Source organism: Phalangium opilio, unplaced genomic scaffold, assembly GCF_054372755.1.
Source record: "Phalangium opilio isolate 3A_F unplaced genomic scaffold, DU_Popi_V2 ptg000002l_1, whole genome shotgun sequence".
Lineage (NCBI taxonomy): Eukaryota > Metazoa > Arthropoda > Arachnida > Opiliones > Phalangiidae > Phalangium > Phalangium opilio.
In genome coordinates, this window is record NW_028324144.1 from 6,010,384 (window position 1) to 6,030,319 (window position 19,936).

At 36.4% G+C, this 19,936-nt stretch overlaps 2 protein-coding genes across 4 annotated transcripts in view; one reads left to right on the forward strand and one right to left on the reverse strand.

Annotated features, from left to right (window-relative positions):
* LOC149718443 (cell adhesion molecule Dscam1-like) overlaps window positions 1-19,936 on the reverse strand; it is a 451,194-nt gene that overhangs the window by 12,347 nt on the left and 418,911 nt on the right. The window lies entirely within an intron of this gene.
* On the forward strand, window positions 10,418-11,298 carry LOC149718444 (fatty acyl-CoA reductase 1-like). Its single transcript, XM_089845648.1, has 3 exons — window positions 10,418-10,647; window positions 10,856-11,033; window positions 11,095-11,298. The coding sequence occupies exons 1-3, from the start codon at window positions 10,439-10,441 to the stop codon at window positions 11,161-11,163; spliced, it is 456 nt and encodes a 151-aa protein (XP_089701774.1). The 5' UTR covers window positions 10,418-10,438; the 3' UTR covers window positions 11,164-11,298.

Genomic DNA, 19,936 nt, shown 5'->3' on the forward strand with positions numbered 1-19,936 from the left:
TTAAAAGATATTGATAAAAGAGATCAGTAAGCGGAGAAGATGGACTGTTTTAGTAGACACGTTTCCACTTTGATTTGCCTTGAAAACTTCACAAACTTACACACCTTCATAATCATTACTGGAGTTTATTAGTGCAAAGTGCTGATAATTAAATATAGACCATACAGAGAAAATAGTACAAATCGATACTACAAATTAGTATATTAATCTAATTTTTCTGCAAGCTTATTTTCAAATTTGAATAAATCGAAATTTTTAAAAATAACGTTAACCCTAATTTTTTCAAAATTAACGTTAACCCCATTTTTTCAGGTTTACGTTAACACTAATTTTTCCAATTTTCTAAAGCCTGAAAATTCCCACTCCTCTTTCGTCCTCCCAGGTTTTTAAGCCGATTAATTATCAGTTAAAAAGCTAATTAGATTTTACTATAAATAAAGTAAGGTAAGAATTTTTTCAAGGTTTCAGATTTCTGCAAAGGCTTAGTAATAATTAATCCATTTATTCAAACTATTGAAATAAATAACTTGAGTTCCTTCAAAAATATGAGGTTTCGAGATAATTTATTTTCATTAAGGGCCTACTAATTATCATATAGGTAAGACATACTATTGCTAAAGTGCCAAAAACGTCACCAAAGTAATTTAAATTCAAACCCAAAATAAAATATTTCAATTTCCGTCTTCGTATTTTTGATCACAACAACATTTACGTAATACCTTGACTGTTGCGGGATTTACTTTTTCCTAAAACCTTGAATTAAATCAACGTTCTATAGAGGCAAGAATCTACCAGTGATACTCATATAATGTATTGGGTGAATCTTAGTCACCCTGTAACGTACGCATTTAATAAAATGCAAAATCAAACTTATATTAGCGCGAAGTTTTTAAATTAAACTCAAGTAAATTTCTGCAATTTAAAAATAACCAATTCGAGTTAAGTCATCAATGCTGGTCCTAAAATTCTATACATTCTATATTTAAAAACCTATCCTATGTGACCCTATATAATTACCATAGGTTTTGAAACTACAATAAATATTCAGCCATAATTGCGCGAACGTTTCAATTCAATCCTGTATTTATGGTCCTATCATACATTCACCTGTACAACATCTTAAATCATCCTACATTTTTGAACCTATCATCTACTCACCTATAAAACTTCAAATAAAATCCTGTTTTTAAACCTATCATCTATTCACCTATAAAACTTCATATAAAATCCTGTTTTTAAACCTATCATCTATTCACCTATAATTATATATAACATTCTATAACATCCTATATTTTGGACCTATCATAAAACATCCTAAAAAATCCTATACTTTTGTATAAAACATCCTATGAAATCCTATACTTTTGTATAAAACATCCTATGAAATCCTAAACTTTTGTATAAAACATCCTATGAAATCCTATACTTTTGGATAAAACATCCTATGAAATCCTATACTTTTGGATAAAACATCCTATGAAATCCTATATTTTTCCATAAAACATCCTATGAAATCCTATATTTTTTGCATAAAACATCATATAAAATCCTATATTTTTCGATAAAACATCATATAAAATCCTATATTTTTCGATAAAACATCATATAAAATCCTATATTTTTCGATAAAACATCATATAAAATCCTATATTTTTCGATAAAACATCATATAAAATCCTATATTTTTGTATAAAATCCTATATTTTAGGGCTATCTAACTTCATAACACATTCTATTAAATTAAAGATTTTTGACCAAATCTAACTATCCAATATAAATGCGTTACTTATTAGTAAATATAAAGCATAATTAAATTTCTTATTTACCACACTCAATTCCTATCGCAAGTTCAATAGATTTTTTACACAGTTCAATGCGAAAATAGTAATAAAGTTACGTCAGCATATCCTTGACAAAGTATTCAATGTTAAATTTAAATCCACACCAAAACTGTTTTTCATATATAATAATTACGTAATACGTTTCATTCTGACGTCATCTTACTCGACATTAAACAGTTTATGCTAAACCCCTTTCGGACTGGTTTTTATACGAAGATCCTGACCCTGATTTTAAAAGTAAATGTATCTTTTAGTAACGAATACAAACAATGTATCAATAAAATAATTTATCGAAAATTTTCGAAAGTAACTAGAAAAGGTTATTGTAAATTTGCTAATATGTATATAAGTAATTAAATAAAACGAGCCAGGAATTTTAAATATTCTAATAAAGGTATATGTAAAATAAAATAATTCTAATTAGTGCCTTTGGGCCTGTTAGATAGATATCAAGTCTTAATCGAGCTTTTCAATAATAATTGAGATGCCCTTGACGGATTGGAAGACGAAATGAAAACTTTCATTTAACCTACTTAGTTCAAAAACCGGTGTGGAGGAAGTAATTTCCATTTCTATCGAATTTCTTAATAAATTTCTTCACTGATATTGAATTATTTTAGCAAAAAATCAATAAATACCATCACGTTTTCCTATCTGTTTTTAAAACTATTATATATAGTACGGGGTAGTTAAAAGTATAGAACCCAGTTTGCTTTTCCAAGCTATCGCGAGCGGTATATCAAGTTTCTGAGTAGGATGGGTACGGTTCAAGAAATATCACAAGTGGCTAGTTTTTACCATGGCCGAAGCGTATTGGTTACTGGAGCTACTGGATTCATTGGAAAGGTCTGTCAATACCCGATAACTCTTTTCATTTTAATTCTATAATGGTTTTTACTTTTTATTTTGGCATTTAATATTCATATTATGACTTAAAATAAGTATACTTATACCTTTAAATTTATAAAAACCTTGATGTTCCACAATCACAATCTTCCCTAGCTGGTGCATAAAGTGCTTTCTATATCATAACATCGGTATCCTGTTTTTTAGGTACTTGTAGAGAAGTTATTATATAGTTGCACTGGAATCAAAAACATTTACGTCTTGATCAGACCCAAAACTCCTGCAAAAAATTCGGGAAACTGCCAGGATCGCTTCCAAACGTTACTGGAATCTGAGGTAACATTATTAACTCGTATCAAACGCGTGTGTTTCGCTAAAAGTCAGTTTTCTTGTGCTCATAATTTGCATTTTCGTGATTGAACATAATTTCATTCGTGCAAAATTATAACTTCGTTTTAACAAGTTCGCAATAAGCTGGGTTGTTAGTCCATTTAGCGTGTCACCGCAGCCAGTGATAGTATTAATTCCAAAAATATTTTAAAACTTTAGGAGGCCCTCGAACCCAATCTTGGATTAAGAGTAGAAATTGAAATTAAAATATGTTCTTGGTGATTAGAGTTTCGCAATGAAAATGCACACTATAAATTGATTGGAACATAAGCAAACTAACTATAAGCGTGACACGTACGCTCCACCTTTCTGGATAAATAATTAAGACACGGTATTTGTTTAGGCTTTTGCGAGGTTGAAACAAGAAAGACCAAATGATTTGAAAAAAATCATCCCAGTTTGGGGAGACGTTTCTCAACCCAATTTAGGCATTTCAACAGACGTTGAGGGAACATTAATAGATGAAGTCACGGTTCTATTTCACGGAGCAGCTACTGTCAAATTCAATGAACCTTTAAAGTACGTTTCAACATAATTAGAATAACAACCACAAGTACCCCGGCCATCTTTGTTGGGTTTTGCAGCCTCGACCCGGGAATAAAAACACACATCTAATAACAACGAGGTTTATTCAACTAGTAGCAAACAATCGAAATACATTGCATGTATATAAAGTTTGTTAAAAAACATAATAGATAACAAAAAAATAAGTGAAGAGATAAATCTAATCGTAAACAATAAAATAGGCTAAAAAATAGGTAGCAGGCGCTTCTATGTCAACACCCCTTCTCGCCTGCGACCGGAAATGCCTATTTTAGACATGAGGTAGTACAATTTCTCTTTGGCGAGTGGCTTCGTCAGTACGTCAGCTATCATCTCTTCCGTTGGACAGTAGAGGATGTTGATAGATTTCTTATCTTGCATATCTCTTAGAAGATGATACTTGACATCGATATGCTTTGTTCTGGCACTGGATCTTTCGCTTAGGCTGAGTTTTATGCAACCTTGGTTGTCCTCATATATGTTGATTGGGCCGATATCCCGGTAACCCATGTCGTGAAGTATCTGTCGTAGCCATATTGATTCTTGTGCTGCGTGTGCCGCGGCTACGTTTTCAGCTTCTGTCGAGGATGCTGCTACCGTGGTTTGCTTGCGACTCGACCAAACAACCGTCCCTTGCCCGAGTTTGAATAAATAGCCACTGGTGGATTTTCTATCCGCATGGTCTCCCGCAAAATCCGCATCGACATAGCCTTCAAGTTCCAACGGAGTTGTTGATGGTAGATGTAATGATAAGTCTTGCGTTCCCAGGAGGTAGCGCATTACTCGTTTAACTGCCACCCAATCACGCTCTCTGGGCTTCGCCACTCTGCGACATAGAATGTTGACGCTGGCTGCTATGTCCGGTCTTGAGACAGTTGCGATATGTAACAACACTCCAATGGCTTTGCGATACGTAGTATTGATCGGTAGTACATCGTCTTCGCCACAAAGTGACAGGTAGGCCATATCCATGGGTGTTTTCGATGGTTTCGCATTGTCCATACCAAAATCTTCAAGCATGTGCTTAATCTTAGCCGATTGATGAATGGAGAAACCACCTTCATCATCCCTCTCAATTTGAATACCAAGGTAGTATGTGACTTCCCCAAGGTCTTTAGTTTCGAAATGCAGGTTCAATTTCGCTTGAAGAGAGTTGATGGTGGTGGCATTCCGATTGGCGACTAACAGATCATCGACGTATAGTAAAACGTAGGTCCAGGTGCTGTCTTTTTCTTTTCTAGCGTAGAGACCGAGATCTGCTTTGCTTCTAACGAATCCTTCTTGAAGTAGGATTTCGTTGGCTTTCTTATTCCAGGCTCTTGCCGACTGCTTGAGACCATAAATGCTCTTGCGTAACTTGCAGACTTTGTGTTCTTCGCCGCTCTTAATAAACCCAGGTGGTTGTTCCATATACAGGTCTTCTTCTATATCGCCGTGGAGAAAGGCCGTCTTAACGTCAAAGTGTTTTACTGTCATTGACTCTGATGCTGCAACAGCAAGTAGGATACGAATAGTTTCGTACTTTGCAACAGGAGCGTATGTCTCTTCGAAATCTTCACCATATTTTTGCGAAAATCCTCTCGCGACTAGGCGTGCTTTATACTTGTCGATTTCGCCGTTTTGGTTGTATTTCACTTTGATTATCCATCTACAACCGATGGCTTTGCGATCTTTAGGTAGATCGGTTAGCTCCCAAGTGTTCCTTTGTTCCAGAGATCTCATTTCTTCTTCAGCAGCAGATTTCCATACGAAACTTTCTCGTTCTGGTAGACTTAGAACTTCATTCCAGTTAGTCGGCTCTCGAACGCATTCTACCGTGGCTTTGTATCCTAATCTCTTTGGTGGTACACGTTGTGCTCTAGCAGGATATCTTGGTTCTTGTGGTTCTTCTATTTGCCGCGATGGTACCGTCTCAGGTGAAAGATCAACATGTGAATCGGATTGGTCTGAGCTGAGGCTCGAATCTTCCTCTTTGATGTCAGTTTTCATTTCAAAGAAATCCCCTTCTGGATGTGATGTGACCACTGGAATCACGATGTCTTGCTTACAATCGTTGATTCTTTCGTCAAATTTGACACTTCTTCTGAAGTGAATCTTGTTGGTCTTTGGATTTAGAATTCTGTAGCCTTTAGTCGCTGTGCCAAATCCGAGGAGAATCCCTTCGACAGCTTTGTTGTCCCACTTGGTACGCTTCTCTTTGGGAACGTAGGAATAGACTCTGCTTCCAAATACCCTTACATGTCCAATACGTGGTTTGGAACCGGTCCACAGTTCGTACGGTGTTTTCTCAATAGCCCGACTTGGTAAGCGATTTTGAAGATAACACGCCGTTGTTACTGCTTCTCCCCACCAGCAATTCATGAGAGTAGCATCGAGTAGCATGCATTTCGCCATTTCGATTAATGACCGGTTCTTGCGTTCGGCGATGCCGTTTTGTTGAGGAGTGTAGGGAACAGTTACCTCATGAGTGATGCCTTCCTGTTTCAAGTATTGTTCCAAATTGTTAGATACATATTCTCCACCGTTGTCGGTCCTTATCGTTGAGGGTTTTCTTTGAAACTTGTTACTAATGGTGGCAACGTATTCTTTAAATATGCCGAAGACTGAATCCTTGGTTTTGATCAAGTAGACATACGTATATCGTGAGTAATCGTCGATGAACGTTACGAAGTAGCGATTTCCCCCAACCGTTGCCTGCTTCATTGGTCCGCATACATCGCTGTGTATCAACTCCAAAGGCCTTGTGCTTCTGGATTCAGATGTTGGGAATGGAGCTTCGGACATCTTGCCCATGACGCAAGACTTGCACGTTGGCAGCTTCTCATCATTGTTTAACTTGACTCCATCCGCTAGTCCTTTTGTATATAGGAACTTTACTGCTGACGGATCTCGATGTCCCATCCTTCTCTGCCAAAGATGTAGACATTCCTCATGAATGGCGCTATTTACCATGCAAGGGCGTTCCATGTCTAGCCGATATAATGATCCATCCATCTTAGCGGTAGCTACCACTGTTTCCCCTTCGTTAATACTGCAGTTGTTGTTCTCGAATATTATTATATGACCCGTTCTGGTTAGCTGATGAACTGACAGTAGACTTCCTCCAAGTTTTGGAACATACAAGACATTGTTAACTGCTATTCGGCGAATGTCGCCCTCCGGTCCATAGCATTGAAGATAGCCGCTACCGATCCCTTCGGCGTTGATAGTGGACTCGTCAGCCAGATGGACACATTCTTTGCTCGGACTCAGGCTCGTGAAAAACGTTCGATCATACGTCATGTGACTCGTTGCCCCCGAATCCACGTACCAACCCGCTGCAGTATGTCTGGACGAGCTCTTGAACGCTGTGTATTCTTTCGTTTTGGTTTTCTGAGTTGAGTCAATCTTGGAGTGTTTGTTCAGATCGAACTGTCTCTTGCGACAGTCCCGTTTGAGGTGACCCCGCTTGTTGCAGTAATAACAAGTTGGTGTACCTTTCCTGAGCCCATGATGTCCTTTGTCTTTCTGGCTCATCGTATTCAGAGCCGATTCCGCTTTGATTCCATCACAAATGACCGAGCTTTCCTGACGTCTGTTGAATTCATCTATGAGTTTGCTTCGTACGAAATCCAGAGTAAGATCCTTCTCAAGCCTGACCTCCAACGCCGTAATTAGCGTGTCATAAGATTCTCGAAGGCTGCATAGCAAGATCGCTGCGAGGTTGGAATCCTTGAAGGTTTCTCCAATGCCACGTAGACGCTCAATTATTTCCATCATTGCTGATATGTGCTGTTGCATTGTCTGCCCCTCGTGTAGCCGCATCTTGTAGAGTCGACGTAGTAAAAACAACTTGCTTGTAATATTAGCTTGCTCGTGGAGCTTTTGAAGAGATTTCCACATATCTCGTGCAGAGCCTTTGGGGTTTCTTTAGTAACTGGGGCAACTAGAAAATTATGCAGCTAAAATGGTTACGTAGATAATAGTATGGACTGTGTTCAGATCTATGCAACATTGTACTAACAATAGTATTTGGACAAAGTTAATTTTGTCTGAAAATGTGGGGAATATTTTTTGATAATTCGAGACAGAGTGTAATTCTGTAGCCAGTAAAGACAATTTTAACTCAATATTACGATAATTTTGGTTAATTTTTGCATTTCAAAATGTGTTTTGATCCTAATTTAGCTAGACCAAAATGGATATATAAACTAAGCCAAATCATCTCCACGGCACCGAGCTCAGTATCCTAAGCTTGGAGCAGGTAAATCCTGCTGCCTCGCAATCGAGGCTTTAACGGTCTGGAGTGGACCGAAAGTTAATTACACACTTAAATTATGCCTAAATTTAAGATTAATGAAATAGTCAGATTTCATTACATGGCCTCTTTTATTTCAAGGTTATCATACACTTTTTTAACACATTTAGGAATGTTTTGGAAAAGGTGGCAGCTAATTAATAGTAGAATATTTTGGAAAAGGTGGCAGCTAATTAATAGAAGAATATTTTAGAAAAGGTGGCAACGAATTATTGGAACCATTGTTTTGGAAAAGGTGGCAGCTAATTATTAGCAGAATATTTTGGAAAAGGTGGCAACGAATTATTGGAACCATTATTTTGGAAAAGGTGGCAGCTAATTAATAGCAGAATATTTTGGAAAAGGTGGCAACGAATTATTGAAACCACTGTTTTGGAAAAGGTGGCAGCTAACTATTAGGAGAATATTATGGAAATGGTGGCAACTAATTAATAGGAGAATATTTTGGAAAAGGTGGCAGCTAACTATTAGGACAATAGATAAAATGATGGTGGAGGAATACCAAATTGGGGGTGTGGGTTTGGTGGTAGAGATAGACGAGACCAAAATTTTCAAAATGAATTACCATCGAGGCTGTAAAGTTGACGGACAATGGATGGGATGATGGACTGGAAGCGAACGCCGTGGAGGGAGGTTCCGCATCGAATTATGTCCGGATCATCGCCTCAATAGTACTACATTATTGACTATTACTTTATATTGAAAAGCAGTATTTGTCGAGGAGGTGTTCAAACCATGGACTTACATGCACCTATGCGAGTATTTGTGGCGCTGTGAAGCTTTACGATGTGGAGATGACGTGTTTAATAACTTTCTTTAATGTGTTAAAAAACTGTATGACCCTAATAACCCTGAAATAAAGAGGTCATGTGATGAAATCTGACTATTCCATTAATCTTAAATGTAGGCATAATTTAAGTGTGTAATTAACTTTCGGTCCACTCCAGACCGTTAAAGCCTCGATATCGAGGCAGCAGGATTTACCTGCTCCAAGCTTAGGATACTGAGCTCGGTGCCGTGGAGATGATTTGGCTTAGTATATATATCCTTTTTGGTCTAGCTAAGTTAGGATAAAATTCATTTTGAAATGCAATAATTAACCAAAATTATCGTAATATTGAGTTAAAATTGTCTTAACTAGCTACAGAATTACACTCTGCCTCGAATTATCAAAAAATATTCGCCACATTTTCATTTTATTCGATGAAAAACAGACAAAATTAACTTTGTTAACGTTATGTCCTTATACTATTGTTAGTACGATGTTGCATAGATCTGAACACAGTCCATACTATTATCTACGTTAGTATATTGGCTTCACAATTTTCTAGTTGCCCCAGTTATTAAAGAACAGCCGAGCCTTTGTTGACGATGTGAATTAATTGGTCGTCATCAATCGATAGTGCAATGGCAGCTTGGGCCTGTTTATCTTTCTTATCCCAATCCTCCGGAACGTTTGTAGCAGGCTTGGGATTGTCCACGACCGTCCATAATTCATCCCGGGTGAGAAGCATCTTTAACTTAAATTTCCATAGTTGATAATTCGAATTATTTAACTTCGTAATTGATAATCTTGAATCCACGCTTGTAGCCATATTCGTTTGAAACGATATCCGTACCTTACAAGTAACTACCGACTAAAGCTAACCGATTCCGTTAAACAATTTTCAGTTATCACTACACGCAACTGAGCCCATAACCTGTTGGGTTTTGCAGCCTCGACCCGGGAATAAAAACACACATCTAATAACAACGAGGTTTATTCAACTAGTAGCAAACAATCGAAATACATTGCATGTATATAAAGTTTGTTAAAAAACATAATAGATAACAAAAAAATAAGTGAAGAGATAAATCTAATCGTAAACAATAAAATAGGCTAAAAAATAGGTAGCAGGCGCTTCTATGTCAGCAATCTTTCCCTCCTTACTTATTTACATAGTAACCCTTCATAATATGTGACTAACAGGCAATCGTTTTTTATCCCTGTTCGTTGTTAAACATATATCAAAATCTTCAAGAAACTTATCAAAAATATTCCGATAATCTATATTTCGAAATTTCGAAGTCTCATAAGTTGCTAAATCTAAAAAATTGTTCGTTGTTAAACATATATCAAAATCTTCAAGAAACTTATCAAAAATATTCCGGTAATCTATATTTCGAAATTTCGAAGTCTCATAAGTTGCTAAATCTAAAAAATTGTAGGACACTATAACGAATTAGCGACCGCAAAATGACAAAGAGCTTTCAGCTATAATTATCATAGTGGCTCATATAGTTTCTCATGGAGGTTTTAAAAAAATACGAGCTTTTTTCATCAAAAATGAGCGTTACGCCTAACACAGAAACTTTGCGAAAATGGAAAATTTAATATAATATTAATTATGGGAATAATTTGTGAAAGTTTCTTTCATCATTTTGACGTTATTAGTTGTAACTTTCATCTCCCTTTAAATTTGTAACAGTTATTAAAATCAGAATTCGGAAGTTTATTCACGAAGGAAATGATAATTATTTGATGAAAAATGTTTCGGGTCTATATTTCAGAGTCGCCGTTGACATAAATTTAATGGGCGCCAAAAACGTCTTAGACTTCTTCAAGAAGCTGAAAAATCCACAGTCCCTAGTTTATATATCAACGGCTTTCGCTAATTGCCATCGAAAAGTTATCGAGGAATGCATTTATCCAATTGCAGTGGATCCAGATTTCTTGCTAGAGGCAAATGCGTAAGCTCTCTGAAAAAGTATTTCTTGCTGTATACAGCTTTTGTCCGTCTTGCATTGCTCAGAAGGAACTAGCGCGTTTGAAATATCTGTCTTCGATAATTGTGCGAGATTTCAAAAATTTGCAAAAATGTATAGCACGAAAGGACCTTTACCCGTTTACACTGTATTACACTACACATATAAAAAATGAAATTTGAAAACTTTTCAGAAAATTTGATCAAAAAGCCATGGACTGTTTAACTGAGGGTATTTCAGAAGGTCGTCCAAACACGTATACTATCACCAAAGCGGCAGCCGAAAACTATTTAGAACAACATTCTGGGGATTTACCCATTACAATTGTCAGGCCGTCCATCGTCGAAAATTCTTACAAAGAACCTTCCGTAGTCAGTGTCTAAAATACGCATTGGTCACTTTAGGATGCTGAGCTAATGTTTTTTATTTCAGGGCTGGAGAGACAGTCACAGTATTCTATCACGATGCATACACGTTGTAAGTTTTTATTCAAGACATTAAACGATTAGAGAGAGTTCAAAACACAGTTCTACATATTATACCTTAAAAACTTCCTTTATTTTTATAAAAGGGAAGATATCAAAAACAAAAATATATCTTATTACAAAATAATTACCATTTATTTAGTCTTAACAAGCTGCCCCAGCAGAAAGGACACTCGTGCGGGATATGTAAGATAATAAAAAGTGAAACAATAGGGGCTAAAAAAGCGAGCATTAGATGAAAATTTCTTTACTAGACGCCATACCTCCAGTTGTGAGAGAGTCTAATAAATATAAACAGCAGAACTCGCAGCAGACAACTCCTAAAGAATTAAGCTATCCACCTGCACCATGCCTAAAGCACCGCTCGCCACCTCCTTAAACCAAGGCACCAGGCTTGGAAATAAGGTATATTTCTGAACTAGTCCTCCGGACCAGTGACCCCTGATGTCTTAAATATGAAACTGGTCCCGGGACCAGTTAGCCCTCCCCTATTTATTTTTCTACTGGTCCCAGGACTTGTGGTCGTTCTTTCTTCTAAAAAAATCCCTCTCGGCTTAGGGTTGTATACACAACTGGACTCATGGAGTCGAAATTTATGTTAAAATGAAAATAATTAAAGAGGTCCCCATATCAATTTTTAATAAAAGTAGGAATTAATAAACTAGTCATTGGGACCAGTGACCCTCGCGTTTTGAATAAAAAAGTGGTCCAAGCAATTAATAAACTGGTTTTGGACCTGTAAACCTGTCTTATTTCCTAGCCTGCAAGGCACCATCTCGGGCTTTGGAGGAGGCGGACTCTGGCGGAGTCTATTTATCCTTTTTTGTGGCTTCGACTAGAGTTCGTTCTGGTGGAGTCACCAAATAAGTGTTTACTTTAAAAAAAACTCGAAATCGGAGTGACGGGGATGAAAACCCCCGAACACATGGTATTCCTGTCGCCATGCATTGCCAAAGCTACGCTAGAGAGACCTTGAAAAACCGGGACCAATACTCGTGCGAGGGGGGATTCTCCCCCGCACGAGTAAAAACGAGGATTTCTTTCCCACCATTGGTTTAGTGGCGTCTGCTAGGCAGAACGCCTTCCCTTATGGAATTAGTTGAATCAATTCATTTTTGGTTTTGGCTAGCAGACACCTCTAAACATGGCGAGGCAGTTGTCAGCGTTTTAAGAACAAATAAATGGTTATTAATTTTAAATAAGAAATTTATTTTTTTAATATTTTCCGTTCAATTTCTAGAAAAAAGCAGTTCTTTTAAGGTTTAATGTTATGATTCCTGAACTTTTAATTTAAAAATATGACAGGATAACGTGTTCTAAAACGTTCAGTGTTTAATAACCGGTATTAAAGCCAATTCAGACTTAGAGTAAAATCTTACGTTCCTATCGGTCGCCTAGTTAATTTCGTCTCGTTCATTTCACTGTTCAGACGAGCGACCATACGACTTAAAACCAGTTGCATATATGGTCATTTTAGAGCCGAAACTTTGCTATTATTAAAATCGTACAATTCTTAAACCTTTCATATATCGTCTGCTAATGCTTAGCTTACTCGATCATGCGTCAATAGAGAATGATGGAGTGAGTTATGGCTAAGTAATGGCGCTAACGAGGTGGTGCCATCTCGACACTGCCTGAAGAAACTGAAAATTTTCAAACTAAACCCGCGAATCTTTGACGGAGTCGTTGACGCGTGTCTAATTAAGCCAGAAAAGCGACATCACCGACATGAACGTGAGATTTAACACGGTTCAACATAAATTCATTTTTAATTCATAGATTGTCTTGGGCTTGATTCACAATCTCCCGGTTGAGAGTAGAAACCGAATGGACGTGGTTCCTCTGGATTTTGTTGTCAACCTTATTATCGTCGCAGCTTGGAATACAGCCATAAAAAAGTGTGAAAAAGTGATTTTTAAAAATGTACAATAACTACAATGTTTAATTTCTGCGCAGAAAGCAAGGCAATAAGTTGCCAGTGTACAACATGGTGTCGTGCAATCGAAATCCGATCATTTATCAACACTTCATGAAACAATGTATAGCATACGGTTTAATAGAACCATCCAGTAAATCATTAAATCATGTCTACGTCACGTTCACCACCAATAAACTGTACCTATTCTATGGAAAGTATTTTGAACATTATTTACCGGCTGCAGTCATCGATTTTATACTGTTCTTTACGGGACAAAAGCCAAAGTAAGTGGCACAAATGAATATTATAAGTTGGTAACCATAAGTCCCCTTCTTAATAACGTTCTGTGAGAGCCATAATTTACTTTGAATTTTATTACAAATTGATCTGTTAGCTAGGTTGACCCACTTAATTTGCTTAAAACTTTCTAGCGTATACTAATTGTTATTACGTGCCCAAAGAAGAAACGCTTTCACCTAGCTTATATATATATATCATTTTTATTTAGATACTTGAACATGTACCGTCGATTTTTCTCAACTTTGCCACTACAGACATTTTTCATGCAAAACCATTTTGACTTCAAAAGTGACAACGTGGATAACCTTTTCAAAGATTTATCACCTTCTGATCAAAAGGTTAGTTGGTATTTTAGCGAATATTCTGCCTTATTTTAGTATTGGTTAGGTAAACCGATATATTAAAGCATTGGAAAATATTCCAAGGAAGGTTATAAAGGGTGTCCTAAATTAAAAGGTATGTTATTTGGCTCATACTGATTAGAAGTGTGCCTAAGCTGGTAATGTAAAAGTAGTTCAAATGTCTCTGGTTTCATTGAACTCTTTTTTAACCGAGGTGAAATGCTTTATTCAGTTTTTAGGGCTTATTCCATACAAAACCGCGAAAGGTTGGGGCTGGCTGTAGAAGTTTACTTAAAGTGTTAGTGCCATAATTTTCGTCATCCACAAACTTAAAATGCTAAAAAAATCCTTGAAAAATCTAGTTGCATTTGGTTTCGTAGAAATTTGTAAAATTGCAATCAAAGTTATGTGTTTGGAAAAGGCCTAGTTAAAATTTTGTTTCGCTTGATGACGTAGTAAGGAGAAATTTTCTCTCTAGATGTCGCTCACGTGACGCCTGTTAAGCCTATTTTATTCAGATTCGGGCGGCATTAGTAGACTGGGGCGCTCGCGCTTGGCTTTCCCGCGAGATGCCGTGAGTGACGTAGCAAGGAGAAAACCCGCCAAAAATCTTCTCCGCAAATTTGCTTTTGCCCCCCAAATTTCAAGTTTTCAAAGTGTTTTTTCTGTGTTTTCCCTCATATTTAAATATTAATCAAGCATATTTTTGGAATCAGAAGAGTTTAAACTCTCAAAAAAGTAAGGTTTTCTTTAGATTTGAGATAATTTTTAAATCACATCGCTATTCCTTTAAGATATTTCAGCATAACTAATGGAAACCATTATTTCAAGAAACTCCGTTTAAAAATAATATTTTTCAGGTTTTCAATTTTGACGTGGCATCTTTCAAATGGCCTGAATACGTCGGTATCATGTTGGAAGGATTGAGGCGATTCGCTGCGCCAGATGACTGTAAGATTGACCTCAAAGCTAGAATGCAAGTTATGAAACGGTAAGAATAGATCCCGTGTGGCGAAAATAGTAAACTTATTTTTCCATCAATATTTTGTTTCAGAAACTACCGAAGATTTATACTGATGAGAGTTGGTCTGGTATCCGCTTTTCTATACTTGGCTTACGTATTATTTTTCTGAAAATATCTCAACATTGAAGCTGAGAAATAAGTGATTCAATTATAATGAACTTTTCGTCGTAATTTATAATAATTTAATTTTTTACATTTGTATTGTCTATTATGTTGTGCGCATGTAAAATTCTAAAATAATTCATATTTATGAGTGATAAATTACCCTCCTGATGCGACATCATGGTATATCAATATTAAAATATATTAAATACGCACAACTTTATTCTATGCATGTATACAGACACTGTCATACTAATTACGTTTTATGTAAAAAATAGATTATTTTGCAAAAACCTTAAATAATGTGTTTGTTATATTTATAAATAAATGAATAAATGCTGGTTCATATATTAACATTCCCGGGTGATTTTACGGAAGGCTGTCTTTGATATTGACATTTCTATAACCAACAAAATATACAGAATGTTTCGTCTATATGTGTAGAAAGAAATTTTCATTAAATGTTTGATTAATATCTAAATATGTTTAAAATTTAATTTGCATGTATTTTTATTTTCAATGTAACTAAATTTTGTAAACGTTTTTTTTTACTCTTTATATTTGCATTTCTTTATTCTGTACACTTTAAAGTGAGTCACCGGTTTTCGTGGGGGTTTACCCCTTTAGGAGAGAGGACTCTAGCTCCTCGGTGGCCAGGAATGCGAGACTCTCAGTCAAGCGCTAGGTACACCTCGCCTTTCGCTTTCTTCAAAAAATATCTCCTTATATGGAGTTTTGAAACTTTTAGCTGGGCATTTCTGGCCAATAGGGATGAGCCCAAAATTCACCCACGAAGAACCCTGACTTTCACTTTTTAGTCTCTCTACTATACCTTGACTCGAGAGGTCCAAATAACCTCTCTGTCCCGCCTGTGGGAAACTTTCGTTACGAACAATGTAAATCGTAAATCGAATAAGTATTATTTTTTACCTTAATAATTAAAGTTAATTTAGTTTGTTTTATTTCATCTCGTCTCTGCGTACATTCTTGCGTAAATAAGCATTTAGTCCGAACCACACTGGATTTAATTAATTGCCCAAAATTAATTAAAGGCTTTTAGACTTTTTCAGTCGGGTCCAAAAGTCCTACCTTTCCGTTCTCCCGCTTAAGCACCCTGCTTAACATTTCGCCACAACAATATGAGGGAAATTCTATGGAAGCAAGAACGAACTCATACATGTAATTAGGGGTCAATGAACTACCCCAAACGCGAAGGAAATATTTATGAAATTATTTTAGTAGAAAAATTTCTGAAATATCCATTAGAAGGAGGCTTAAATATGCAATAGAGGGACCATTTAACAGGGATTAGCGTCCCTTGAAGTCATTTTTAGGTCTTTTAAATAAGGCCTAACAAGGCTGCCATGGTTGCAAGATTAAAGTATATGAACAAATTATAATTCATTCGTTTCAACTTTAATATTGATCAAAAATAAACATTAAATTAATTGAGGTAGATATATATTAACTGGGAAATAATATCCTTCACTTTTTCTCAAAAATATGTGTTGCAACGGAATTTTTTATTTGAAAAGCGTCTTAAAATGTGCATATTATTTCTGTCGGAACCTTCCCAGATAAGTTATAATCTTACTACATATAACCGAGTTTTGAAGCGTGCATAGAGCATGCATTTTACGCCAGATGTCTCTATGGCCGAAACGTAAGTTTTGGCGCGATTTTTCAAACGCAACCCTTCAAAACCCGCTAATAACTCAAAGTCCTGACTGACTGAATATCAACAAAGACAAAAAGCCCAAACCGCTTTACCTAGAAGACTGAAAATTTGCAGGGAGGTTACTCTTAAGGAGTAGACAAGCCCTTAGAAATATTTTTTTCAATGCGCCGTCATCTTGAAAAATGACGTCTAGAAATGTAAAGAAAACCTTTTGTATTATTTAAGCGGTCATCAGCCACAGAAGTTAGGTTGGCTGAATCTTAAAAAGCGCTATCTCTTGCACCTCTACACATTTATGTACAAAATGCACAACAACCTAACTCTCGGATATAAACAAGACATCTTCAATTTAACCACGAATGAGCATAGTTACTCTACAAGACAAAGTAACACTGGCAACTAACTTGTTACCGGTTGAGATGACACTCTAATCAAGCCATTTTTACCTCTCCGTGTGACGTAGTCCAGGAGAGGTTCTGTAACGGCCGTGTCTGTCTGTGTGTCTGTCCGTTGTTACACCCACGTGCCGCGTTCGCAGTTTGCGTATCGGAGCAAACGTGTTCGCCATTTCCGAACTGCTTTCACAGTCACGGAAATGGCTCCTCTACTTGAGTTCTCACACCACCATCTTCTGGTCTTTGTCCATCCCACACGGACACCAGTCTGTTCTTACTGCCTTCTAATCACCACCATCTTCTGTTCTTTGTCAATCCCACATTGACACCAGTCTGTACTTACACTGGCTTCTAACACCACCATCCACTGGCCTTCCGTCTATTCCACATAGACACCAATCTGTATCATTGGCTTCTACTCCATTATCATCGTTTGGTTTTAGGATATACGCGGCGATCAGCTAGGGTTACGAGAAACGTTTAGCCTCCCTAAGGTGGGATCGCCACCAAAGGTTTTCGCAATTGCGCTTTTTCCTTACTATTATAATGGAAACGAATCGTATATATACCCCAAATTTGAAAAAAGTGGGCAAGAGGGGTACCCTTCACTTTAAACGTCAATATTAGCAAAGTTTGAGAAGATAATAGGTATAACTTTATTTTAAACGATTTAACTATTATTAATGTTAATTATTGAAGATTAAAATATATAAAAATAATTATATTTATTTAAATATTAAAGATAAACCTCTCGTGCAAAGAGAGAGATTATCATTGCCTCCTATATCTACCAAGGCCCGTGCATGCGATATATTTCCTTCATTGCCTCCTATATCTATCAAGGCCCGTGCATTGTGATATATTTCATTCATTGCCTCCTATATCTATCAAGGCCCGTGCATTGCGATATATTTTTCAAAACAACAACAAAAATGGGAAACCCCAACTCAGAAACATAATAAAGTTTTCATTGGATACTTAAGTTTATATAATCTTCTTGACACGGAGAGGTAATATTTTGGTTTTCCCAACTTGTATTATTATTATTATTATTATTAATTAACGTCCGTGTATTTCAACAGATTAGTTTAATATCTACTACAAATAATAGCTATATCATATAGCTGAGCCTTATCTTCTTTGGGCTCCGATTTTATCTTTAAAAATGGCGGCGCAAAAGCTGTAAAAATGTCACTAGGGGTCGACGGGCTACTATGGTTGCCCTATAAAACGAAATTGTTTGTCCCGTCGAACGCGATTAAACAGGAAAAACTCAATTTTTTCGAAAAAGAAATTATAATTATAATTATAATTTTTTGAAAGTTGTAATGTTTCCCTTTCACAATCATAATCCTTTCTTTATCTCAAAAACAGCCTAGCCGCAATTGCGAAATATTTCAGGAAATTGCGTGTTTTTACTGCTAGCTGTAATTTATTACCAATTGATAGATTAACAAATAATAACGTCATCATATCCTTGACAAGCTATTCAATGTAAATTAAATTGCGTCAATGGAATATTTCATGGAATTTAAAACCACACGAAAACTAATATTTTTAGCCATATCGTAGTATACGATAGGCTCTTAGTTTGACCCGAGCCGTCGTAGTAGTAGTAGTAGTAGTAGTAGTAGTAGTAGTAGTGGCCGGGGTTGTCGCTTCGTTATCGTCAGATTTTAGCTTAAAAGGAACTTTATATTACCACAACCCACCCATAGGGGTTACTGGGCTCGGTTAGAGATTTAATTATAATTAAAATTTTTTCAAGTCAGACCCAGGAATCGAACCCGGGTCGCTGGTGTAGTAGACAAACGTTCTAACCACTAAACCATAGAGACTTGATAGAAATTCCGAGTTTTTTATTATTTATTTTTATCTCTAAAATGTCGGGGTGATATGGGGTGGGGTACCTCTTAATCTGTGGAGTCGGAAACTTTTGAATTTTTATCTGTGGGGTCGGATACTTATGAATTTGTATGTTTGGGGTTTTTATATTTATTTTCTTTTTATGTATGTGCTAATTAAATAGATAACGATTGTTCTACCGCGCTCCTCATGTGTTTCGTTCTCGTTCGGTAGCTATCGTCATCTATGTTATGTTTGACTGGAACGTTTTGGCGGTTAATTCAAATGTGGGTTTAGATAGAGCTAACATAGTGTTAAATGAGCGTTATGCGTTTGATCATTTTAGCATTGCTAAAGGTAATTCGAGGGGATAATCACTAAAATGCGTAATCACTATAACTAAACTTTCTCTTTCAAACGTTTCTGGGCATAAGTCCTTGTTAGAAATTTATAAGATGCGATAAGTGTGCATCGGCATAAGTCTATGTTGTAAACTCATCGAGGGGATTATCACTAAAAACTATCTGTTCTTCGATTCGCCGGAATATTAGAATTACAGCATAAGTAAATTTATACGGTTATAATTTAATCACTGTTTAGAGTGGGGAATCGAGGGGCTATTCACTCTGATTTTATGCACGGTAAATCATTTAAACATTGTAAAAGATAGCGCTATTCACTCATTAGGGTAAGGTATAGAGGGGTTATCCACTCATTAGGGTAGGGTATAGAGGGGCTATTCACTCGTACGATATGGCTACTATTACGAGCCCTTGGGCCGTCTTGTTTATAATAATGATGTAATGTGTTTGATGATCAACAAATAATAACGTCATCATATCCTTTAAACTGCTTCAATAGTGTATTTCCTGGGTTTCAACATTATCCATAATAATGATGTAATGCATTTGATTCCGACGTCAAATACCTCGGCATCAACAAATTTATTTACCACACTTTTCCGGCAGATTCTCAGATCAGGATCATGACCCTGAACAAAAAATTCAATTTTATCTGTCGCTCTATTATTTACGAATACGAGCATGGTATCATTAAAAATAGTTTATCTAACAGTTTTGAAAAGGTTATACTAATTTTGACAATAATGTCACTTTTTATTAATAACTTTAACTTCATACTTATTTTCATTAAGAGTGGTGAGAAAGTTACGCGTGTTATAAACCTT